General features: G+C 39.9%; 1 protein-coding gene across 6 annotated transcripts in view; it reads left to right on the top strand.

Moving 5' to 3' along the window:
• SERGEF (secretion regulating guanine nucleotide exchange factor) overlaps nucleotides 1-20,434 on the top strand; it is a 156,583-nt gene that overhangs the window by 42,092 nt on the left and 94,057 nt on the right. The window contains exon 10 of one of the 6 annotated variants that reach the window (XM_071808975.1): nucleotides 6,650-7,904. The exons of the other annotated variants lie outside the window; for them this stretch is intronic. Within the exon in view, the coding sequence (XP_071665076.1) occupies nucleotides 6,650-6,673 (24 nt within the window). The 3' untranslated portion in view covers nucleotides 6,674-7,904. Of the gene's footprint in view, nucleotides 1-6,649; nucleotides 7,905-20,434 lie in introns of those variants that run through there. 6 annotated transcript variants of the gene reach the window in all.

Below are 20,434 nucleotides of genomic sequence, written 5' to 3'. Positions count from 1 at the left end.
ATCCAGTTCTGCCTCACTGATGTTGTCTCAGTTGTCTTGTTCATCCATGAGGAGCCTAAATAGAAAGGTTTCAATGTAAAAGGTACCCATCCTAGTTTGAGGTGAATCAGGTCTACACCAGTGTATGTGCATGGCCCTGTTCCAAATCCAAGTGAAAATATGGTTTGAAGCAAGAGGTTGGTGGAAAAGGCCCTAAAGCAAGCTGTTTTTCACTCTCTATTTGTCATTAGAACTGTTACAGAGAAGGGATTAACAAATCAATGCAGGCTAAAACGAGAGAAAATCAATAAGACACTGTAGTGAACTGGAACAAAGCTATCAGTCTACAGCATCCTCTGCAAATAAATCTCATACCTCCTTGTATGGATGGAAAAATAATGCAAAAATGGTGATTTAGGGTTAGATTCTTTTCTACCTGGCTGAACTCAGAACTTAAGTAACATTTGCACCGGAAGTTCCTGACCTTATGTATCCTTTTTCTTTTGTGTTGATGAATCTTATTGGCAGGTTCTATTATATAACAGTGGAATCTTAAGGAAGAAACTCAAGGAGAAATATACCATTCAGGTTACCCTCAGAGGAATTTGATGGGACACTCCCTTTAATTGTTTACTTTTTTGTATTAGTAGAAATGACTTCATTAGTTCATTGTTTTTCTGTCTCTTCTTCTTAAGAATGTTACTTCCAAAAAGTTACTCCTTATTAGGCAGCATGCATTATGTAGCTGGAAAATATGCTGGGCTGCTGGATAGTGTACTACAGATGAATGAAATAGGAGAGATCTTAGTGTTTCCAACTCTACCTGTTTATTGAGTTGTTCATTAGTCCTTTCAAACTCATGTGTCACTGTAGGGCCATAACTCATCAAGTGCTGTTCTGGCCAGCACACAGGCTGCTTCTCCCGGCTTTTAATTTAAGGATTTTTGGATTTTCTTTGAACTTGGCTTGTGCTTTTACGCTGATGATGTTTGTTTTCATTTGTCTGATGTTTCCAGCCTTCATTTATCAATGAGTCATTGAAGCTGTGAACCCTGCCAGTCTTTCTGGCCTTTGTGCTTATGCTGTAAGTTACTCTAAAGCTACTGTTTAACAAAAGATTCAGAAAAGAGAGAAACCTGTGTTTCTGCTGTGGTGCTTAAAGCTGCTGCTGTGCCATGGCACACAGCAGGTTTCAAAGCCTGGTTTACTGGGTTGCCTGCTAAATGACAGGTACCTGTTTCTCTTCCCACTTGGTGGCTCATCTCCTTTGCCTGTTGGCTGCTTGTGCCTCTAGTTTAAACTGAAGTTATCAAAGGGAGAAGCCACCTCTCAACTCTGTATGTGTTTTTTATATGTGGTCCAGTATGGTCTGTGCCTTTGCTCCAGTGCCAGCGTTCAACCAACAGAAATTGTTTGTGAAAGGAGGAAGAGGAAGGAGAAGAAAAAGTAAAAATGATGCATCTAATCCTGTGAGGACCAAATTGTTAAACTGTCTCCTGTTTCAAAACCTGCCAAAGGTTTCATTCTTAGTCTCTCTGGCAGTTGATTGCTGAGGTCTCTATAAATTTGAAGAATATCATATGTAATCAGGTACTAGGAAAGATCACTGAGGCCTATGCTCCTGTTGATGCCTTGCAGGTTTTTTTTTAATAATAGAAAAAGCAAATATAAACCTTACAATTTTAAAAAATTATTGCATTATCAGAGAGAAAAAAAATGGATAGTCCCTTAGAGGTTTGGTTCCAAAAATGCCACTTCCTACATTTTACCACTTGAGCTCCCATTTTCCCGCTCCTCCTGCTCTTCCCAGGTGTGGAGCTGATGTGAACAATCCCCTCCTCGGTAACGAGTGCTTAGGTAGCCAGTAAGGGGTTCCTACAGCGTGTTTGCTTTTCCAGAACATTGTTTGACATAATGTTTTTGCTCTTAAGTGTTAAATTAGCAAGCATTAAATAGCCAGTTTTGCTATTGGTGATCACTTGAGTGGAAATCCTTTCTGTCCAGCTTTTCTAAGTTGCCGAGGTTTACCTGCAGCCTCCACTGGTAGTTGATTTCACACTTTGAAAGTTTGAAACCATGCAAAGTTTTGAAGACCTGACACTTTAGTTTATTTCTGTAGAAAGAAAAAATTAAAAAAGACCAGGCTCTGCTGGAACTCACAAGAGTGTATGAGGGGGAAGGGATGAAAGGCATCTAACAAACTTCATCTAACAGATTTCAGCCACTCCGATCTAGACAGAGGTATTGTGGTGTCCAACATTTGAGTAAGTGCTCTATGAAAGACACATTGCAGGTGCATATAAATATGCAATTCTGTTGTTTTTTGTATATGACAAGATATTGCAGTTTGTAAGTTGTTTTCTGTATGGGTGCAAGCATGGGATATGATTTTTTATTCCCTTCTTATGTCTTTTCTGTTTGGTCCCCTTTTTAATGTTTGGATGGAGAGAAACCCTTTTTCTTTGGTAGTTTTGGGAAAGAGTTTTATGACTTGAAGTTGCAAAAGTAAATTCCAGAAATAGCAAAGAGTGGATTGATTATTTTTTCCCTTTGACTTCTTGATCTGTTATTGCTTCTTTCTTAGGATTTAACCACTATAAAACAGAAACGAAAGAATCCTGATTTTCCTAAAGATGCGTTACTCACTGTGGTAATGCAATTAAAATGAAAAAAGGAGCACTCACTTTTAGAGCAAGTAGCTGTATTTATAAAAATATAGACAGTAATTGGTTTACAATTATCAAAAAAACATTGTGACTTTTGGGAGCACAGTTACAAGAATTTTTCGGAACTTTGTGAGGAAATAAGAACAGGAAGTGAGATGGAAAGCATTGCCAGGCTTTTAGTTATTGGGAACATTATAAAAACTTGGTTTAAATGTATTTCTTCCTTACCATGAGAACCACATAGGGAGATGGCTCTTCTCCTCCAGTGCCTGCCACTGACGTCTTTCCAGTTGGCTCAGCGGATTGGATCACTGAGGCTGCCGCGATACCGCGCGAGCACAAGTTTTCCACCTGGCCGCACACGATCCGGCTGAGCTCAAGCGATGTTTGTGGCGTTACGTGAGCCTGAGTCCTACCCTTGGCCCTTCCCGGGGCTCAGCTGTGGTACCTGCACTGGTCAGTTCAACACATCAGACTGGGGAGCAATGTGCTGTAGTTGCTTTCATGCCGTCAGGAAACCTTGAAAACTGAGTGGATGAGAAATACCAGTGAAAGTAATGTGTTTGCTGGAGAAGAGAACAGTCATCCTGATTCTCCATCTTATGTGCTTGCCATATATATATATATATATATATATAAGCTCTTAGAATTCAGCTTCCTAAAAATATGGTCCATTTTGCAGTTAGCATACAGCCAGAGCAAGTGAAGGTGCTTTGTGGCCAGTGCAAACATAGAAGTGGTTCAAGTGTTTCTGAATTGAGGTCTGGAAAGCATTACAGTAACTTCTCACGTTGGCTGTTGGCAGCTTGGACAAACACACAGGTTTTGTGCAGTGTGTTGTTGGTTGCTCCAACATGATACGGTACATGACATAAGGGATGTGGATTTGTGAGGCATCTTATACTTAGAGAAGTTGGCAAAAGGCAATCTTTTCACCTGAAGTCTCTCAAGTACTGGTGTGAAGAACTGATTCAGGTCTGAAGCCTTTATTTGATCCTACCCTTTATTTCATGGTCTTGAGTGGATTGTTGGACAAGGAGAACATTTATTAAAACAGTTCTTATTCCCAACACTGATATGGGTATTTGAGAGCATAAGTTGTATTATCAGTGATCTTGAGCTTTTTTTTGCTTTGCAGTGAATCTGATGTTTTCATTGGGAATGCAAGTCACAGGTTGTGGTGGGAGGGATGTTGCCAGTCTTCAGAAAATAAAAATTCACAATCTTTTCTTTTGCTGTTTCATGGCACCTGCTGTGGTTTGATTCTTAATTCTGTTTTAAAAGAACACAAAATATTATTTCATGGTTATTATATCATGTGGAAATAGAAGTAACCTTAAACAAATGAGTAAATGGAAGTCTGCGATGACAGTCACTTTTTAAGTTTCATTGCATATCTCTAAGACTTTTTCCTCTCTGGTACTGCTGATTCTACTCAGTATTTGTATCTGGGACCTCCATTACTCAGAATTGAGGCTAAGAAAAATGCAGACACTTGTAGAAATGCATTTCCATGGTCAGGTGTAAAATTTCATTTTTGTTTGGTTTGGTTTTGTGTTCAGTTTAGATGTTAGACTAAAATCTCCTAAACAGAACATAATGTTGAGATTTGCAGTTTCAGAAAATGAGGGAATACTTGGAACAGAGTAATAGAAGGCTCTTGTTTGGTTCAGCAGTTTGCATTAAGTCTTAGAGGATTAATTCGCTGTCTCTGTTTTCCCTTGCCACAGCAAGTCTGAGATACAAACTGCTTGGAGGAGCATGAAAAGCAAAATGCTTGTGTCTTTTTATTTAAAAAGATTAAGGCGGCATTTGTGAATTATGGTGATGTTATTTAATAATCTTAAGATTCAATTGTGTTAGCTTAGCTGAGAAGCTGTTCAGAAATATGAAATAGGATATGATGTGAATTTAGTGTCTTTCATGTTTGAGAGATAACGTGTCCTACCCCCATCCCCTCAACAAACGAGGATGGTAGAGTGTCCTGTTTTGCTTTTCGGCGTGGTACATGGAGACATCTACAAAGTCTTGTAGCCAAATGAGTCAGGAGTGCACCAGGACTCACGATATTCAGGGTTTTCAAGGATGGCTGGTTTTGTGTGTGAGGTCTCTGTTTGCAGTCAGATTGGCAGAAAGCCAGTGAGAAAAGAGCAATTATTCACTTGTGTTGAGTTCGTGCTCAGCATGCCATGCCAGAGAGCATTCTAGTAAAGTCATTTTGTCTGAGGACTTCAAATTTAGTAATGCTAAATACGTGAGGGACTACTGACGTACCACTGCTGAAATTAAACATACATTCCAGGTTGCTCTTTCAACCTTTTTTGCCTGTACTCTCACCTCACACTTTATTTACTGACAGCTTCTTTTAGATACCTGTGTTACTACAGGGATTTCAAATTATGCTGCTGCTTATCTTTTTGGCAACAGATAACGTGCTTCAGAACCATCTCTTCCCATTCAGTGAGACTACATGTGCTTTCTCTGGGTCCTGGGACTGAAAGAGAAACATTTTGCTTTCTCTTCTTTTGTTATTACAGGGCTAACCACTCAATTTTGATAATTTGAGAAATCAGGAACAAATTCTGAAATCCTGTTATTCATGTTTGATAAATGTGATTCATTGTGATGTGCTTGTTTTGTATGCTTACACATTTGTTGAAATAAGTGTATTAAATACAAAATAATGGATTCCATCTACCTTTCGTATTTTCTTTTGTATTCAATACTGTATGTTGGCATATATTCAGGGAGAAAATTCATAAAAAGCATTAAAAGACTTGGAATGGTGAAGATAAGTTAGTTTTATGTTTGAGCTAACAAAAATGAATCTATGAATTCTTGATTTCTTCTTCAGTGAGGCTATTTTAATGTCATTCACATAGTACTTTTTAATTCAATTCATGATAAGACACAGATGTCAGAATTAGTAAAAATACAGGTGTTGTGCTTGTGTTGTTACGTGTAATTTAGATATACCTAGGCATAATTGAAGAAGAATACTTTGGTTTTAGAGAACTGATATTAGAAAACCCACAGTTATTATATTTGTCTGAGTTGCATCTCCCAACAGTTCAGGTAATTTGCTTTCACTTGTAGTTTATTTAACAGAGATCTCTCATGCCAGCCTGTAATCATTACAAATGCCTTAGCTGAAGCTTCTTTGTGAGATATTTTGCTTCTGTGTATTTTCCCCTGTTTCTTTTTCTTGCTGTCTTGCCCAAGAGACTTGTTGTTGTGTAGACCTACTGCGAGCCATCTGGTGTGGCTGCTGGGCAGCCAGCGCCGCACACCTGAACAAGCCGGTCACACTGTTCACATTTGTCACAATGCTGGACCTGCACCTGTGAGAGATTGTCTGCTGACAGCTTTGTTACCTTTTTAAAAATGTATGTTTGATCATCTGTCTTGGGATACTTCAGTGCATTATTTCTCAGAGAAAAGACCTTCTCCAGATTTTGGGAAAAGGAGTGTTCCAGTGGCTATAAGCAGGTGTCCCTGGCATTTGAAAATTCTGTAAGGTCTGCAGTCTGTTTGGACCTTCTGGGCGATAGCATCAGGCCTGCCAGTCACTATCTCAAGGACACTTTTTTCCTATATACTATACATCCTCCTGCTTTTGAAGAGAAGCAGCTTCTGTACTGCAGAAACCTGAAGACATGGCTTTTTAGTCACCATTTCTTCAGCCAAGGGCAATACCTCAAGGTGAGATGCAGTAGCACTTTATTTCCCCTGGATCAGTGTCAAACTTTTCAGCTGAATTTTAGAGCTGACCTGCCTGATGTTTAAATAATCTTTTCCTTTCTCTGGCGATGCAGCAGCACATTTCCCCTACTCCTCCCAGGGAGATTCTGCTACCGGAGTTGCAGAAATGAATAAAAGACTTAGTGGTCAATAGTTGCATTCTGCACCTCTTTTTCAAAGCATAAGCTCTGCTACATGTAGAAAAAATCCCAATTGTTTCTCTCCTGTCTTTCTGTCTTTCTGTCTTTGTAATGCATGTCAAGCCTGGCTTTACTGGATGGAGATGAGTGAAGAACTGAAGACCAGCACATTGCCAGTCACAGCAAGGCAAACTGCATGATCCTGGGAGAGCAGAAGGAATGCACCAGTGGTTTTAGATGACTATACAAAATTATTCTATTAGCTGATTATGCAGCAAGCCCAACTGCATCTTCCCATCTAGAAGTTGCGAAGAATCCATTGTTCATACTGCTGCTCTTGTCTCCTTGCCATGCTAAAATGGGGAAGCATTGTGCACCTGCTGTCTGCCCAGAGTCCCATCCTGGTGGGCAGGCTTCTCAAGCAAGCTTTGCAGGTGAGCCATCTTGGAGCAGCAGCACAGCAGCAATGCTTAGGTCCCTGATGGACAGAGTAGAATAAAAGGGATGAGGAGAAAGCCAGCAAATGTTCCTATGTGTAGTATAACTCTTCATAGTAAATAATCCTGTATAGAATCCTTCGACGTTTGTTTGTAGACAACACAGCTCTACAGAACTCTTGACTGGAGACCTGAAATGCAGCAGAAATGTTTGGTCAAGTCCGGTGCTGATGCAGAGAGGTGCTTGTGAGTCAGTGGAGCTCCACAATACCTAGTGTGAATCCATATGGTCGTTCAGTTCCTGATGGCTGTCATTGATAACATGAGAGATATATCTGAGATTAATTTAAGGCAGACAGAGTAGTGATCATCTATGAGAGGCAGTGTATATTTGTTAAGGCAAGCTTTTCTTGCAAGTCTTGTGATGATTTTTTTTAATATTTCTTGAAACCTTGTTTTAAAAAAAATCTTGAAAACATCAAACTTCAGGTTTTAATACCAAAGTGAAATAGAAAGATTGCAGCTCTATGTTGTCTATTAAAAAAGCCCTCTTGTTTTTAAGCTAGCTTCACAACATTATTGTAGCTTCAACTGAGTTTCTAAAATGTTTATGGGTAAAAATATTGTAGTTGTCATTTGAAAACATCCAATTTTACATTCAGCTGTGCAGAGTATGCTTGATTAGGCCTATTGATTTGAGAAGTAAGGTAAAGCTGAAGATGATTAAGTGAAACAGATTTTAGCTCAATGCAAATGTTTTTAAGGAATTAAACATTTACTTATGAGCAAGAATAAGCATACTGACTTTGTCTCCTAGGGACAAGTGAATGAAATTGGCTAATAATGTGGTGAATGAAATGGTGAGAGAAATAATTGTATGTTTGTCAAGTCTTTTTTTATGTAACTGAAGAGCACAAAAAAATGAGGATGGTTTTAAAATATCCTGATGTATTGCTCTCTGTGTCTTGTTGTAGCTAACAGTTCATGTGGTATGGTGAAGGTTATTAGTGGCTGCTCAAGCTAACATGATTTTTTATTTTAAATTGAATTTGAGAAATCTGGAATTAGGCCAGAGGGTTACGCGTTCCAATAAACGACTAAAAGTGAAATTGTGTCTAAATGATTCTTTCACTGATGTCTAAGCCACTGAAATATGTATTATCATAGTTGCTGAAAAACTACTTCATCATTTCAAAGAGCTTTATTTTAGTTAATGTAACCTTCTTCTTCACTCTAATACTGATTTGGTCTCTGATCTATTGGATTCAGTAAGTATTTGAAGTTGGAATTTCCCATGACCTATGTCATGTTAATGGGTCTTTAATGCTGGGAAAGCATAATTTATTCTTGTGAAGGTTGCAGAGTAATAGCACATAGCTCCTTAGAGAAGAGTGAACTTTAACAGCAATATTATGAACCTAACCCAGTCTATGTTAATGTTGCTGTGGCTGCTGTGTATCAAGGCAGCATAGCATTTTCTGTTTCAGCTTTCTGTTTTGTTGCCCAAATTTGTTAAAGTAATTAACCACTCAGGAGGGAGACGTCCATGTGTGCCCTCTGTTCTGAATTGACTTTATTTTGAAACAGTGATCAGACCCAACCCGTTCATCCTTAAATTTTAGGAGACTTGTTCTACCCTTGAATAATATTGATGATGTTGGAAACATAAGATGGGTTGTTCTGAGTAAATACTTACACAAAAGAAAACTGACCTTGGAAAACAAGAGTTTAAAAGTCTCGTCCAATGAGATGATTAGAGTTTATTTGAAAACCACGTAGTTGTTTTAAGAGTTTTGAGGTTTTTTTGAGGTGGTCTCAGTACTTTGTTTACTGTTAACTGAAACCAATAGGTTAAAATCTTACAATTAAGATCTTTTTAGGCTTATTCAGCATAGAGAAGAGAAGATTTCAAGGGCACATAGTAGCAGCCTGCCAATACCTACAAGGAAGTTCATCAGGAAGATGGACTTGCACAGGAGGACGGGAAACAAAGGACACAAATTAAAATGCAAGGTTCAGACTTAATCTAAGGAAATCCTTTTTCACCATGAGAACAATCAAGGAGTGGAACAAGCTGCCCAGGGAGGTTGTACCATTTCCGTTCTTAGAGAATGGGAAAGAGTCCTCTGGATAAAGCCCAAGCAATGTGGTCAGATCTCGTAGGTGACTTGGCTGTGAGCACGGCATTAGACTAGAAACCGCCTGAGGTCCTACTGAGTATGAGTTATCCTGTGATCTTAAGATCTCATTTCTGTCCTTAAAACTGTTTCCATACCTGCTCAGAATTCAGAATTAGGAAGCTTCAGTGATGTAATATAACAAGCCGCAAGAAGGGTGAGTTTTCAGGTTATTTGTTAAAATGCACTGGGCAAGGCTCAAATCAGGTTTGGTTTACAGAAGTGAAGCTTCTTCCTAGGAAGACAACAAATTAGAGAGAAGGAAATTAAAGAAATCATGCCTTTTTTCTTCTTTTCTTTTTCACTATAATACGCGATTTGGGTGCAGCAAAATGTATAGAAGCATTATGTAAGCAGTTCAGATATCTCAGTGTGCCCCACTGGGTACAGTGAGGTGCTTGTGTCACTCTGATGGGGTAGAAGCTGGCATCTTCTTTCCAGCATTGGCTTGTGGAGAGGAGGGCTGTAACTGAAATAGCAACCTGCAAAAAACTGCTTCATGGTTCAGTGGTTCTTTGTTGTTATTTTGTTTTAGCCCAAAAGCACTAAAATTAGCTGTCCGCTCCTCTTTGTTCTTATTTTCTTTACATTCCCAAGTTCGCAAAGGAGAAAATGTGCTGAAAAGCTACTCTGCAGTTGAATTATCCGTAAGTTGAAAATCAGAGCCCTTGATCTGGATGCTTCAAATGATAATTTGATTTTTAGGGTTTGTTCTGCTGTTTCTCTAGTTATGTGCAATTTTCTAGCATAAATTACTCTCTGGTCATATAAAATTAAGGCATATTGATTTACGCTGACAGTTTTGCTTTAAATTTGTAAGAATAATTTTAATTCTATGCCCTTCTCACTGTCCTCTGTTCTCTTTTGAGTAGTAATAGATGCACAGTCTGTGTGACAGATCTGCTACTGAAATTAGTTCACTAAAAACAGAGCCTCTGCTCTTCAGAAAATGAGAAAACCTGATGTCTGCAGTGTTGTGTTCTTCTGCAAGGGTAAACAGAAAACTGGAAGGAGACAGAGCTGTTTAGAGGTGACACAGATGTGACTTTGTCATCATTAAAATGTTTCCTGGAAAAGACTCTTGTGATTCATGAGAATCGTTTTTATTTGAGCGTTTCTTCTGAGTTACAGTATTAGTCATCTGGAATCATGTACACCGTCTGCATTTCTTTTTAAGGATCTTTGCTTGTCTGAAGTTGTTCCCATTATTTTTGTTCGTTCTCAGAGTGGTATATGTGAACCTTTAAACGCAAAGCTAATTTTTTAATCTTAATTACTCTTGACGTGTTAAGTCGGCTTGATCCACAAATAACAGTGCTAGAAATAAGGCCTTTGGTTTTCATTTATTTGTTTTCTGCTAATGCTTGGATTGTCTACTTTGGGTTTGAATTAAAGGGCTCACAATCAGTTTTTTGGGGAAACAGCATCTAGCCCAAGGTTTTACTTTTCTTTGAAAAATCTGCAAGACATCTACAAGGAACCTTCTCCATTCTTTGTGAGAGCAGCAGTGCTGCTGTTCTGCTAAACCACGTTACTTGTGGGGCTGGCTTTGGCATGATGAAATCGCTGGGGTTTGAAGAGTTGTTTGTTTGCAAATCACCTAAAGCACCAGTGTTTCCCTGCAAGCCGACTTTCGTTTTCAAGGCTCATTGCATGGTGTGTAGCTGATATTTACTTCCTGTATAGTTTCCACCTGCAGAAGATAATAAGGAATGGAAGTGCACTCAGTAGCTTTTCATGGCAGGTGAAGCACTTTTGCGGGGCTACTTGGGTACCTTCTGCAAATGGCGGTATGAAAATCTGGCTGGCATTGAATTAGTGCTGTGGAAGGCTACCAAATAAAGCCCAAGGAGCCCAAGTCTGGTGATTGATACAGATCACTGGTGTTGAATAGAAGAATCTCCTTTTCGTGGAGTTTTCAGTCTGTAATGATTCAAAATAAGTTGTCTTTTATTTGTGTGTCCCAGTGGCTTGGGAGGTCTACAGTAAGATCTTAGACTTGGTAGTGCACAGATGCAAACAAAAAATACTATTTCTTAGGGTCTTTACCGGCTAAGTATACAGAGATGCTTGCTGGCAGGACACAGGAGGGGAACAATCCCATTGTCATTTCGTGTGGTTTGCAGTTGGCATGAAGTGTGTGTTGTTATCAGTTGTTTTTTTTTTTTCCTTTGTTTGTAGGTATTGTAACAGTGGCAAAACTGTCAGAGAAGGATTTTTGAGGTTTGAGCATACATAGAAAGCTTTGGAAAACGAAAACAGGTAGTGTTTTGGTTGACATATGGGCAGATAGAAGAAGGGACTGACTACTCTGTGTGTGTAGAGCAAGAGGCCAAAGTACAGAGGCGGGTGGCCCACTGCTGGTGCAGATGCCATCCAGTGGTTTTCACTAGGGAGGCTGCTTTATTGAAGACTTTTGGGGAGTGACACAGCAGGGTCAGCACTACTGCCAGGTGTGGGCAGTCCTGGTTGTTGATTCTTCCTGTGCTGGTGGCACAGCTGATGGTGAGTGCTTTGAAACCAGGTAGAAATCTGAACAGCTCTAGGCGCTAAAGCCATATGTCAAACATGTGTAGCTGGAAAGGTGCTTTACCAGTTTAGTTGAAGGCAGTGAAAGTGTGCCACAGTGGAGTAAGATTGTTAAAAGGCAAAGGCAATATAAAAGGACTTTTATGAATGCAGCTTGCCATTGGACCTGTAATTTTCCATGATACGTATTAATTTGAATTTCTGTATAACAGCATTACACAGGCTGGGGGCAAGTGAGAAAGTGCAAAATTGTTATCTTCTTATACATAAAATCTGGCACTACAAAGGATGTCTCTTGCAGGTTTGCAAACTTTCCAAAATTCTCTGTAGCTGTTGGAGCTTGAAAAGGTTAATTCAGTTAGTAGTCTCATTGTGTGTGTAAGACCCGTGGGATGAGCAAAGAAGAAACATTAAAAAGAAATATAACATTTTTTAAACATTTAAAGTACATTAGAAATCACATTATTTATTTAAAAGTTTTAAAACCAGTAGTTATTCATGTAGAGACAGTCTTGGTGGCTACCAACATGAGTTGATTTCACATGGAGTTCAAAGGTTGTACATCTCTTTGCAATGCTGAATGAACTTTGCAGAGAGTTGTGGGTATCTCTGCAGTATACTTAAGTTACCTTTGATATACATAATATTGATACATTTGGCAGGATTTATAAACTTTTCTGGTGCTGACAAAAGTCAATCTTTCCTGTTCCAAGGTGAAGTCCAAAAATAAGCAGCTCAATTTGTGATAAATAGCCTGTGCGTTAGATGTTGTCAAGGGCTCTTGAGTTAAACATGCTTGAAATTTTTAGACCAGGCTGGTTTTGAGATATGATGTGCCAAAACAGAGTTGGAAAATTTTGACAATAATATTGCCCTTTTTCATTCTTTCAGCCACAGAACTGAACAGACCTGTATTCTCTTATCCTCCTGCCTCCTCTTTGAACCTACTGCCTGGTAAATGTAGATATAGCAGGGGAAAAAAAGCTGTTGAAAGCACTGTTTTGTATCCCGTTCCCCTAAATGCTTGCATGTCAGAGTTAATTTTCCTTGTGTTGTAACAGCGGTACTGCAGCTCTGTGGGAGCGAGCTGTGGCTGGGAGCCTCTCTGGCAGCTTGCTTTTATGCCGCCAGCTTGGCTTGTTTAACGCTACATTCTGCTGAAAATGATCTGGACACAAGGGTGTAGGCATTTTCGTTGCTGCTCTTCCAGAAAAGGAGCCACAAGCTGGGAAAAGTTTTCCAGTGGTAAATTTATTAGATGCTATGGCTATAAATAAAGCCCCCAACTTCTCCAGAAGGATGTCTTTAGAAACCCGTAGAACTTTTCTGCTCAGCTGCATACCAAGTATGTGTTTTTATCAGGGAATACTGGATGGCAGACTTTCACTCTGATGGTTTGATTGTCAGCGAGTCGTGCTCACCTTTGTAAATCACTGACAGGGTAATAAAATTAGACAGTGTTTCACCACACTGTCCTCAAACGGAAACTGAGAAAAGAAATGGAAATGAATCTCTAATAATAAGGCACCTTCACTTCTTGGTAAGTGATTTTACATCCGAAATCAGCGTTCAGAATTCTGACACCCCGATCAGGAATAGCTCTGTTGTGTTACACAAGTATGCTACGAGTCATAGAATCATTTTGGTTGGAAAAGACCTTTAAGATCATCAAGTCCAACAGTTAATCTAGTGCTGCCAAGTCCACCACTAAACCACGTCCCTAAGAACCTCATCTATATGTCTTTTAAACACCTCCGGAGATGGTGACTCAACCGCTTCCCCAGGCAGTCTGTTCCAGTGCTTCACAACCCTTTCCATGAAGAAATTTTTCCTAATATCCAATATAAACCTCCCCTGATGCAACTTGGTGCCATTTCCTCTTGTTACCTGGGAGAGAAACCAACAGGTAGTTGTAGAGAGTAATAAGGTCTCCCCTAAGCCTCCTTTTCTCCAGATTAAACAGCCCCAGTTCCCTCAGCCGCTCCTTGTCAGACTTGTGCTCCAGACCTCTCACCAGCTTCGTCACCCTCCTCTGCACTCTTTAGTGTTTCAATGTCCTTCTTATGATGAAGGGCTCAAAACTGAACACAGTATTCAAGGTGCAGCCTCACCAGTACCGAGTACAGGGGGGAAATCACTTCTCTAGTCCTGCTGGCCACACTATTTCTGTTCTGTTTCTGGAGGGCCTCAAACATTTTCTGTTATAGGAAGGCAGGTTTATAACACTGCAGTTCTGAAATCAAAAGTATAATATAAGTCTGGGAGTCAACTTGAGGGCAGAGCATCAAGTCCTTCTTGAAAAGTTACAACATCATCCACTGGATGAACCGAAAAGGCATATTCGAACAGGCAGTTTTTGGTTTTGGAAACCAATGTCAACATCAAGTAACTTTTGTCGTTTGTGTTGCATCACTTATCAAATGGTATTGCTTATACAAGTAACAGTCTAGTGCTCTGCTGTCCCTAGAAGAAAGAAAATTTGAGTTTAAGGTGTTTGTGAGTTGTCTTGTCTCATTACCAGTTTTCCTCACTTCCTAAAAGAAAAGATAACTTGGCAAGCTACAAAAGCCCTTATTAGGGACTTGGATTTTTGAGCTATGTTCTTCTAAAGATGCTGTCACCTGTCCTCTGAAGTTTGAAAGTAGTGCACACTGCTCGAATCAGTAGATGAACTGTCTGTGTGACATCCTCAGCTGTGCCGCAGTCTCCTTTGCCTTCTTTGAAAGAGCTGGAGCGGTTTAGAGCAGCCCCAAAAGCCCTGGCTCTGCCTGCAGGCTGGAGGGGACCCATGCGGTACAAGCTCTGGCTTCTGGGACACCCCTGACAGGCTCTGGGGTGCGGCAGTCAGTGCTGCCAGCGGGGAGGCCTCTGGCATGTGAAACTGAAGGGGCCATAGGGCTGCCCTGGGCTATGGCTGTGTGGGCTGTGACCCTATGAAAAGGATGCAGAGAAGTGGCACAAATCAGTTTGTGCTGAGGTCTGTAGTGCCCGAGTGAGGGCTGTGCAGGTGTTTGAGATGCTGGGGTGAGCCAGAGCTCTGCAAGTCTCCAGGGGCTCCTGGGCTCCAGTGTGAAGCTGCAGTAACGCAGCACGAGTTTCCAGGCCGGGTTTGGCTGAGCTGTGATCTGGAGAACGTGGGTTGGGCTGCACCCTTCTGCTCCTACACTGCGGCTGGAGCCCAAACCAGTCGGTTTAACAGCAGCCCGGCTGTTCTGCACTATGCAGTCACCCTTGTGACTGCAGTGCAGATATTTGCAGGGTTATGCTCTGGGGTTTGGCCTCTGCATCCAGGATTTGGAGGGTGCAGAAGTTGAATAAAGTTGTGCTTGGGCTGCAGTTTTTGCTCTGCACCTCTGAGAGAGCCAAAATAAAATCTCCTCGTATCCACAAAAAGCTACGGAGCACCAAAATTGGATGAGAAACAGAACAACCTAATGCATTCTGAGAAAGCAGATATTAAGACAAGTGTTAGAAATAGTGTTTTATGTCTCTAAACTATTTATAGTGTAGTCGTGATGTCTCCAAAGAGAGCAATACTATATCACCAACATTTGATAGTGGTGCTCTGAATAGAGAGCAGAATGCAAGACAGTACAGATGGCTGACAGACTGCAGCAAATTCCAGCTAATGAAGAAATGCAGTATGTTTGTTTACGTGCAAGCTGAAACAGTTGGCTGTTAAAATTGGTTTTAAATCCAGCTCTGAACTGTGTAAACATAGATCACCCTTATGCAACTAATAATAAGATAAATTTTTGCATTTAGAAGAGTATGCTTTGCTGTCGATGATACTGCTGCAGTTTGATAGTTTGGCTGTTCTGTATTCAATGATTTTCAGTCCATGTGCAAATTAATGCTGCAAGAAACAAAACCAGTTTACTGAGTTAATTTATAGCCTCAAATCATGAATCTGTATCCATGAGGTGTAGGTTTTATGATTAGGTTCTGGAGAAAATATATGGTTTGGGTAAACTTTGCAATACCCTGGACATAAAATTCAGATAGAGGAAACACTGAAAAGCCTGGCATTCTGCTGAACTACTTCATCCAGTGGATCAGGATATAATTTTGCTAGCAGTTTACATTGTGAATCATTGATGGGAAAAAAAATGGAGGAAGATTCCTAAATTTTAATAGTGAATTTCTGATCGTAGTAGTTGTTCCCCTGCATCCTTTAAAAAGTGGCATTTTTTGGCCGGCAGATCTGTTATTTAGTATTACCACAGTGATGCCATACAACAAGAATACTGCAATCTCTTGTGTATCAGGAAAAGAGACAGACATAGAAAAAATAAAATGAGGAATTATTACTACATATGTTTCTGTAATATATTTCCAAAGTGCATGATTTTCTTATCAGAGTATTTCTGAGAATAAGTTAATTTTACTAGGGCAGCATTCATCTCATTTGCTATCACGTTTAGAAATATTATCTGTGTTATAGGGAGCTGTTTAAAATTCCAGAGCATGTTTCAGGAAGATGTTTCAAACGTAACTTATTTGCTTCTCGTTTTCCTTGCTGATGGGTGTTTAGAATGCTTTTCCTGGTTAAGCGTTATCTGAAAATGCAAATGCAGCTGGCTTCTCAGCAGCAGACAGGCATTTGCTCTGCAGCTGACCACAGCGGGGTCGGTACCTGGAGATGCCCATTGATGGGGAAGAAAGCAGTAGATAGGATGGGTAGATGTTTTTGTTCTTTACTGTAGCATTTAAAATCTTACAATGCAAATAAGGTGCTGCATTATCGAAGTGTGACTGCAGAAGGAGGGAAAAGGCACTTCATTGTGTGGTTGGCTTTAAGGAGTATGTACGTGCTTGTCTGTGCAAATGGCAATCCTTGTGTGTAGGCTATATATAGAGAGACCAAAAAGCCCTCTCTGATGTATATGCATGTACATGCATATAGTTTATGCTGATGAGGTGGGTTTTTTGCTTCACAGATTGTAGTGTGATGGACAGTTGCTGATTCATGGAGAAAAACAACCCTCCTGCCAGGAGCTGGAAATCTGCCACAATGCTAAATGTCTGAGATCCCACTCCCATGGGCATGTGCGGATTTACAAATCAACCAAGAGTCAGCCTACTAAACACAGTAGCATTAAAAATAACCATTGAAACCAGTGTTTCTTTTTGTTGTTTTATTCTTGACTCCCTACTCTGGGACCAAGAAGCAATGTAATGATAGCATCTTAGATTATAGCCCCTAAAGTGCTTTCTTGATTTGCCAGGTTTCTATTAGTTATGTACTTTTCTGTGTAAACTGGAATCCGCTCTACTTTTACAGCCGGAACTTTTTAAATAGATGTTCAAGCACTAACAATTCAGATTGGAGCTTTGGATTCTTAGAGAGCTTTTGTTTCATTAAAGAGCAAACCCAAACCCGACAATAACAATGCTTTTGAAAAGAATATCCATCATAGCAGGGGTCAATGGATGTTTGGATGCTAATACTGAGAATTTCCAAGTTCACACAGAAAAGCAAACAAAAATCTCTCTAGTATCTTAAAAGGATATAAACTTTTATAGACTCTAAAAATAGACTTTGCATTTTGTAACTTGTCTAGTGAGGTTTTCTGTTATGTGCCTGTGAAACACCTGTCACTGGGGTGGGTTGATCCAGTACAATAATTCATTTGTTCTTCGTAAACTCCCAGGCCTCTCTGTGTATTCTCAACTTGAATCGAACAAACATGAGGTTAGAGAAGTGACTTGCTAAGGTCTAGGTTTAGTTCTGTGGTCCATGGCTCAGTAAGCTAAAATTAATGAGATGTAAGATTTAATCCTAGGGAGAAACTGTCCCGAGGATCTCTGATTTGCTTGTCTCTTTGCCCTGGGACTGCCCTGAGGGTGATCCTATCACCTCTAATAAATAACAAGACAGCAAAATAATTGCTTAGTTTTGTCTGTAGGTGGCAACAAAGAAGTTATGTACCTCTAAACACCTTCTTTGTTGGCAAGGTGTCTGTGACTTATGGTGTGTAAGTTACTAGCAAATGTCCTGTGTCCTTCATGAAGAGTCCTGTTTGAATTCTGTCCACTTGTCTCTGGTTTAAATGTGAAATACTTGGTGGGAGTGAAGAGTACATTAGATAAGGTTGAGGATTGTGGTCTAAGAGGTGGGCTGCTCATGGGTGGTGATGGTATAGGCCACTGGTGGGTACAAGGTAAAGTCTGCAGCAGATTTACAGTGTTGAGTTTCTTCCGTGTCTACACAGCTGCTAGCTTAAGGGTGCTGCATGTAAGCTGTGCTTCTTGCAGGGTTCCTTAGGCATAAAAATGCATGTCTGGATTGCATCTTCCATCTGAAGATGAGAGGTCCTTCTCTGGTCAAGGTAGTGAAATATAATTACCTTGTAAATTATTATAATGGCTTATATATTTATAGGAGCCTGTGGTATGAAATTTGGATGAATTGTACATTCTGATGGATGTTTAATTTTGTTTTTTCTTGCTGTTGGCTGGAGTTGCCCCACTTAATGGATAATCAGACTGCTTATTGTGGAGATTTTACATAAGCACTTTGGGATCTGTTTTTGGGAATTGTTAATTGATTCAGTAAATTAGTGTGATGATGATAGTGTAAGTGCAGAAAACTGTCAGTTTGTGTGGCATGTGGCAAGCTACAAGAATTTTTGGTAATAGTGCTTGCTTCCCAGCAGAACTGGCCATATTGCACATGAATAAACTGCTGCAAAGGGTCAAATTTGTGGTTGTCCATAGTGTGCACTGGGACTGCTTTGTGAATAATGGTTCCTTGTGCTCTGTCTCTTACGTAATATCGTCTATAAATGATCTACAGCTATAAGGCATCCTGTCTCTTATGAACCATTTGATGTTGCCATGCTTAATTTTCTGCTGCTGCTTTACTTACATTTATTGTCAATGCTAACCATAAGTTTGTGCTGATTTTAGAATGTTTCAAGTTCAGTGTTTCTAATATTGAGTAATTTAAAATGTTTTGTTGTAGCAATTCTGAATAACTCTCAAATCTTGTTCTTGACAAGGACCTGGGTTTTGCAAGTACAAAAATCTTCCACTGAATAAGGAACAGTGTATTGCCAAAGAGAGAGTTGGTAAGACCCTCACATATTTAATATCTCAGTGCTTTCTACGTGGAAGATACTAGCAACACACTTAATGTGCCTGTGGTGCACCTGCATTGGCTGTGTTCACTGCAGAACTCTGCAGTTAACTTCAGTGCCCAGGAAGGAAATATAGATTTGTATGATAGTGAATTAGGACCATGTAACCTATGGGCTTGGCAACTGGTTTTTTTTTTTAATGGTGTCCCATGTTATAGCCATTTGTTAACTATATTTCCCTATAAAAGAAGGGAGATGACTCTTCTTTTCCTGTAGATAAATGGAATATGATCAGCCTTCAATTAGTTGGTCTCAGAAATCTCTAGATATTAGATCTTAACTTTGGAACCAGAACAGTCCCAGCTGTCTGGTGTAGTGGTGAATGTCAAAAAGGGAATTTTACCCTCACATATGTATATGCAAATAAAATCTGAAGTTAATTGCAGCTGGCTGTATTTGTGGGAGAAATTTAGTTCTAGTGCATGTAAGAAGATAATTTTAATGGCGATAGTGAGATTAAGTTTACAGTTTAACTGGACATTAAGGTGTGGAGCCCCCTCTAGCAAGAAACAAGCAACAGTGGAAGAAATTGTAGCAGGTTTTATGTGGTACAAATTATTACATTGATCAGATAATCCAGAGAAAAAGGTACCAGCTCTAATAACTTTTTCCTTCGCAGCCCTAGAGTAGAAAAGATCTTTTGGATTTACTTTATGCCTAGTATATTTAGTAGATTTAAAATAAAAAGGCATCTTTTAAATCTCTTGAACACCTTTTCGTTGTTGTTGGCGTTTGATGCAAGTTTATGAAAATGACTTCAGCTTAATTAGGCTCCGTTGATACAGTACTTTTCCACTGAATTTACTAGGAGCTTGAGAATGTGTTGTAACGAACTGCACTGCAGGCTGCAGTATCTGATTGTCATGCCAGGAGCATCACTAGCGTAGAGCTAAATAGATTTGTGAGGAAAGTGGGTCAGGAGAGAGGCCTACTGTACCTGCAGAGCCTGCCGAGCGTCCACAGCATGGCACTGTCTCACAGAACATAACCAAGAGATGGCTGAGGACGTGCTCAGGATAACCAGTGTGTCTGGGAGCTGAAGATGCTGCTGCTTTTATTCTCCCTTCTCTCCTTCACTACACGCACTTGTTTTGCTAGGTGATTGTAGCAGTGCCCACTTTACTACTTCTTTCCCTGCACAAAAACGTCCACAAAAACATTCTTTTACCTTCAGAGCTCAAAGCCATCCTGTCCCGTAAAGACGGACTGCCAGAGACTCGCTGTTCTGTGTGAGACGGTGTTGAATGTTGCTGAGGAGTCTTTCATAAACTTTTCAGATCTAGGAGAGAAAAAAGCATGTAGTATGCTACCCTGTAGACATTGGCGTGGTTGTTTAAAAAGGCTTTTCTGAGTGTATCTTGTTTCATTTGCAAATCTAGTCTCACTGGAGGTGACATTCAGAATAAAATTGCAGTACAAACAGAAAAGGAGCAATAAAAAAATGAAACATCTCTAAGCAACCAGTGGGACCTGCCAAAATTACCAGAAAAGTGGAAACTTCATAGGTTGAATGATAAACACACAACAAAGGGAGATTAGAAAAATCCCAAAGGAGCAGTTATAAGAATTCTTGCTCAATTGTAAGAGGAAATGGTGAAATGAACCAAAAAGATAATTTTTTAA

The sequence above is a fragment of the Patagioenas fasciata genome, chromosome 5, assembly GCF_037038585.1.
Source record: "Patagioenas fasciata isolate bPatFas1 chromosome 5, bPatFas1.hap1, whole genome shotgun sequence".
Lineage (NCBI taxonomy): Eukaryota > Metazoa > Chordata > Aves > Columbiformes > Columbidae > Patagioenas > Patagioenas fasciata.
This window is presented reverse-complemented; position numbering and strand designations above follow the sequence as displayed.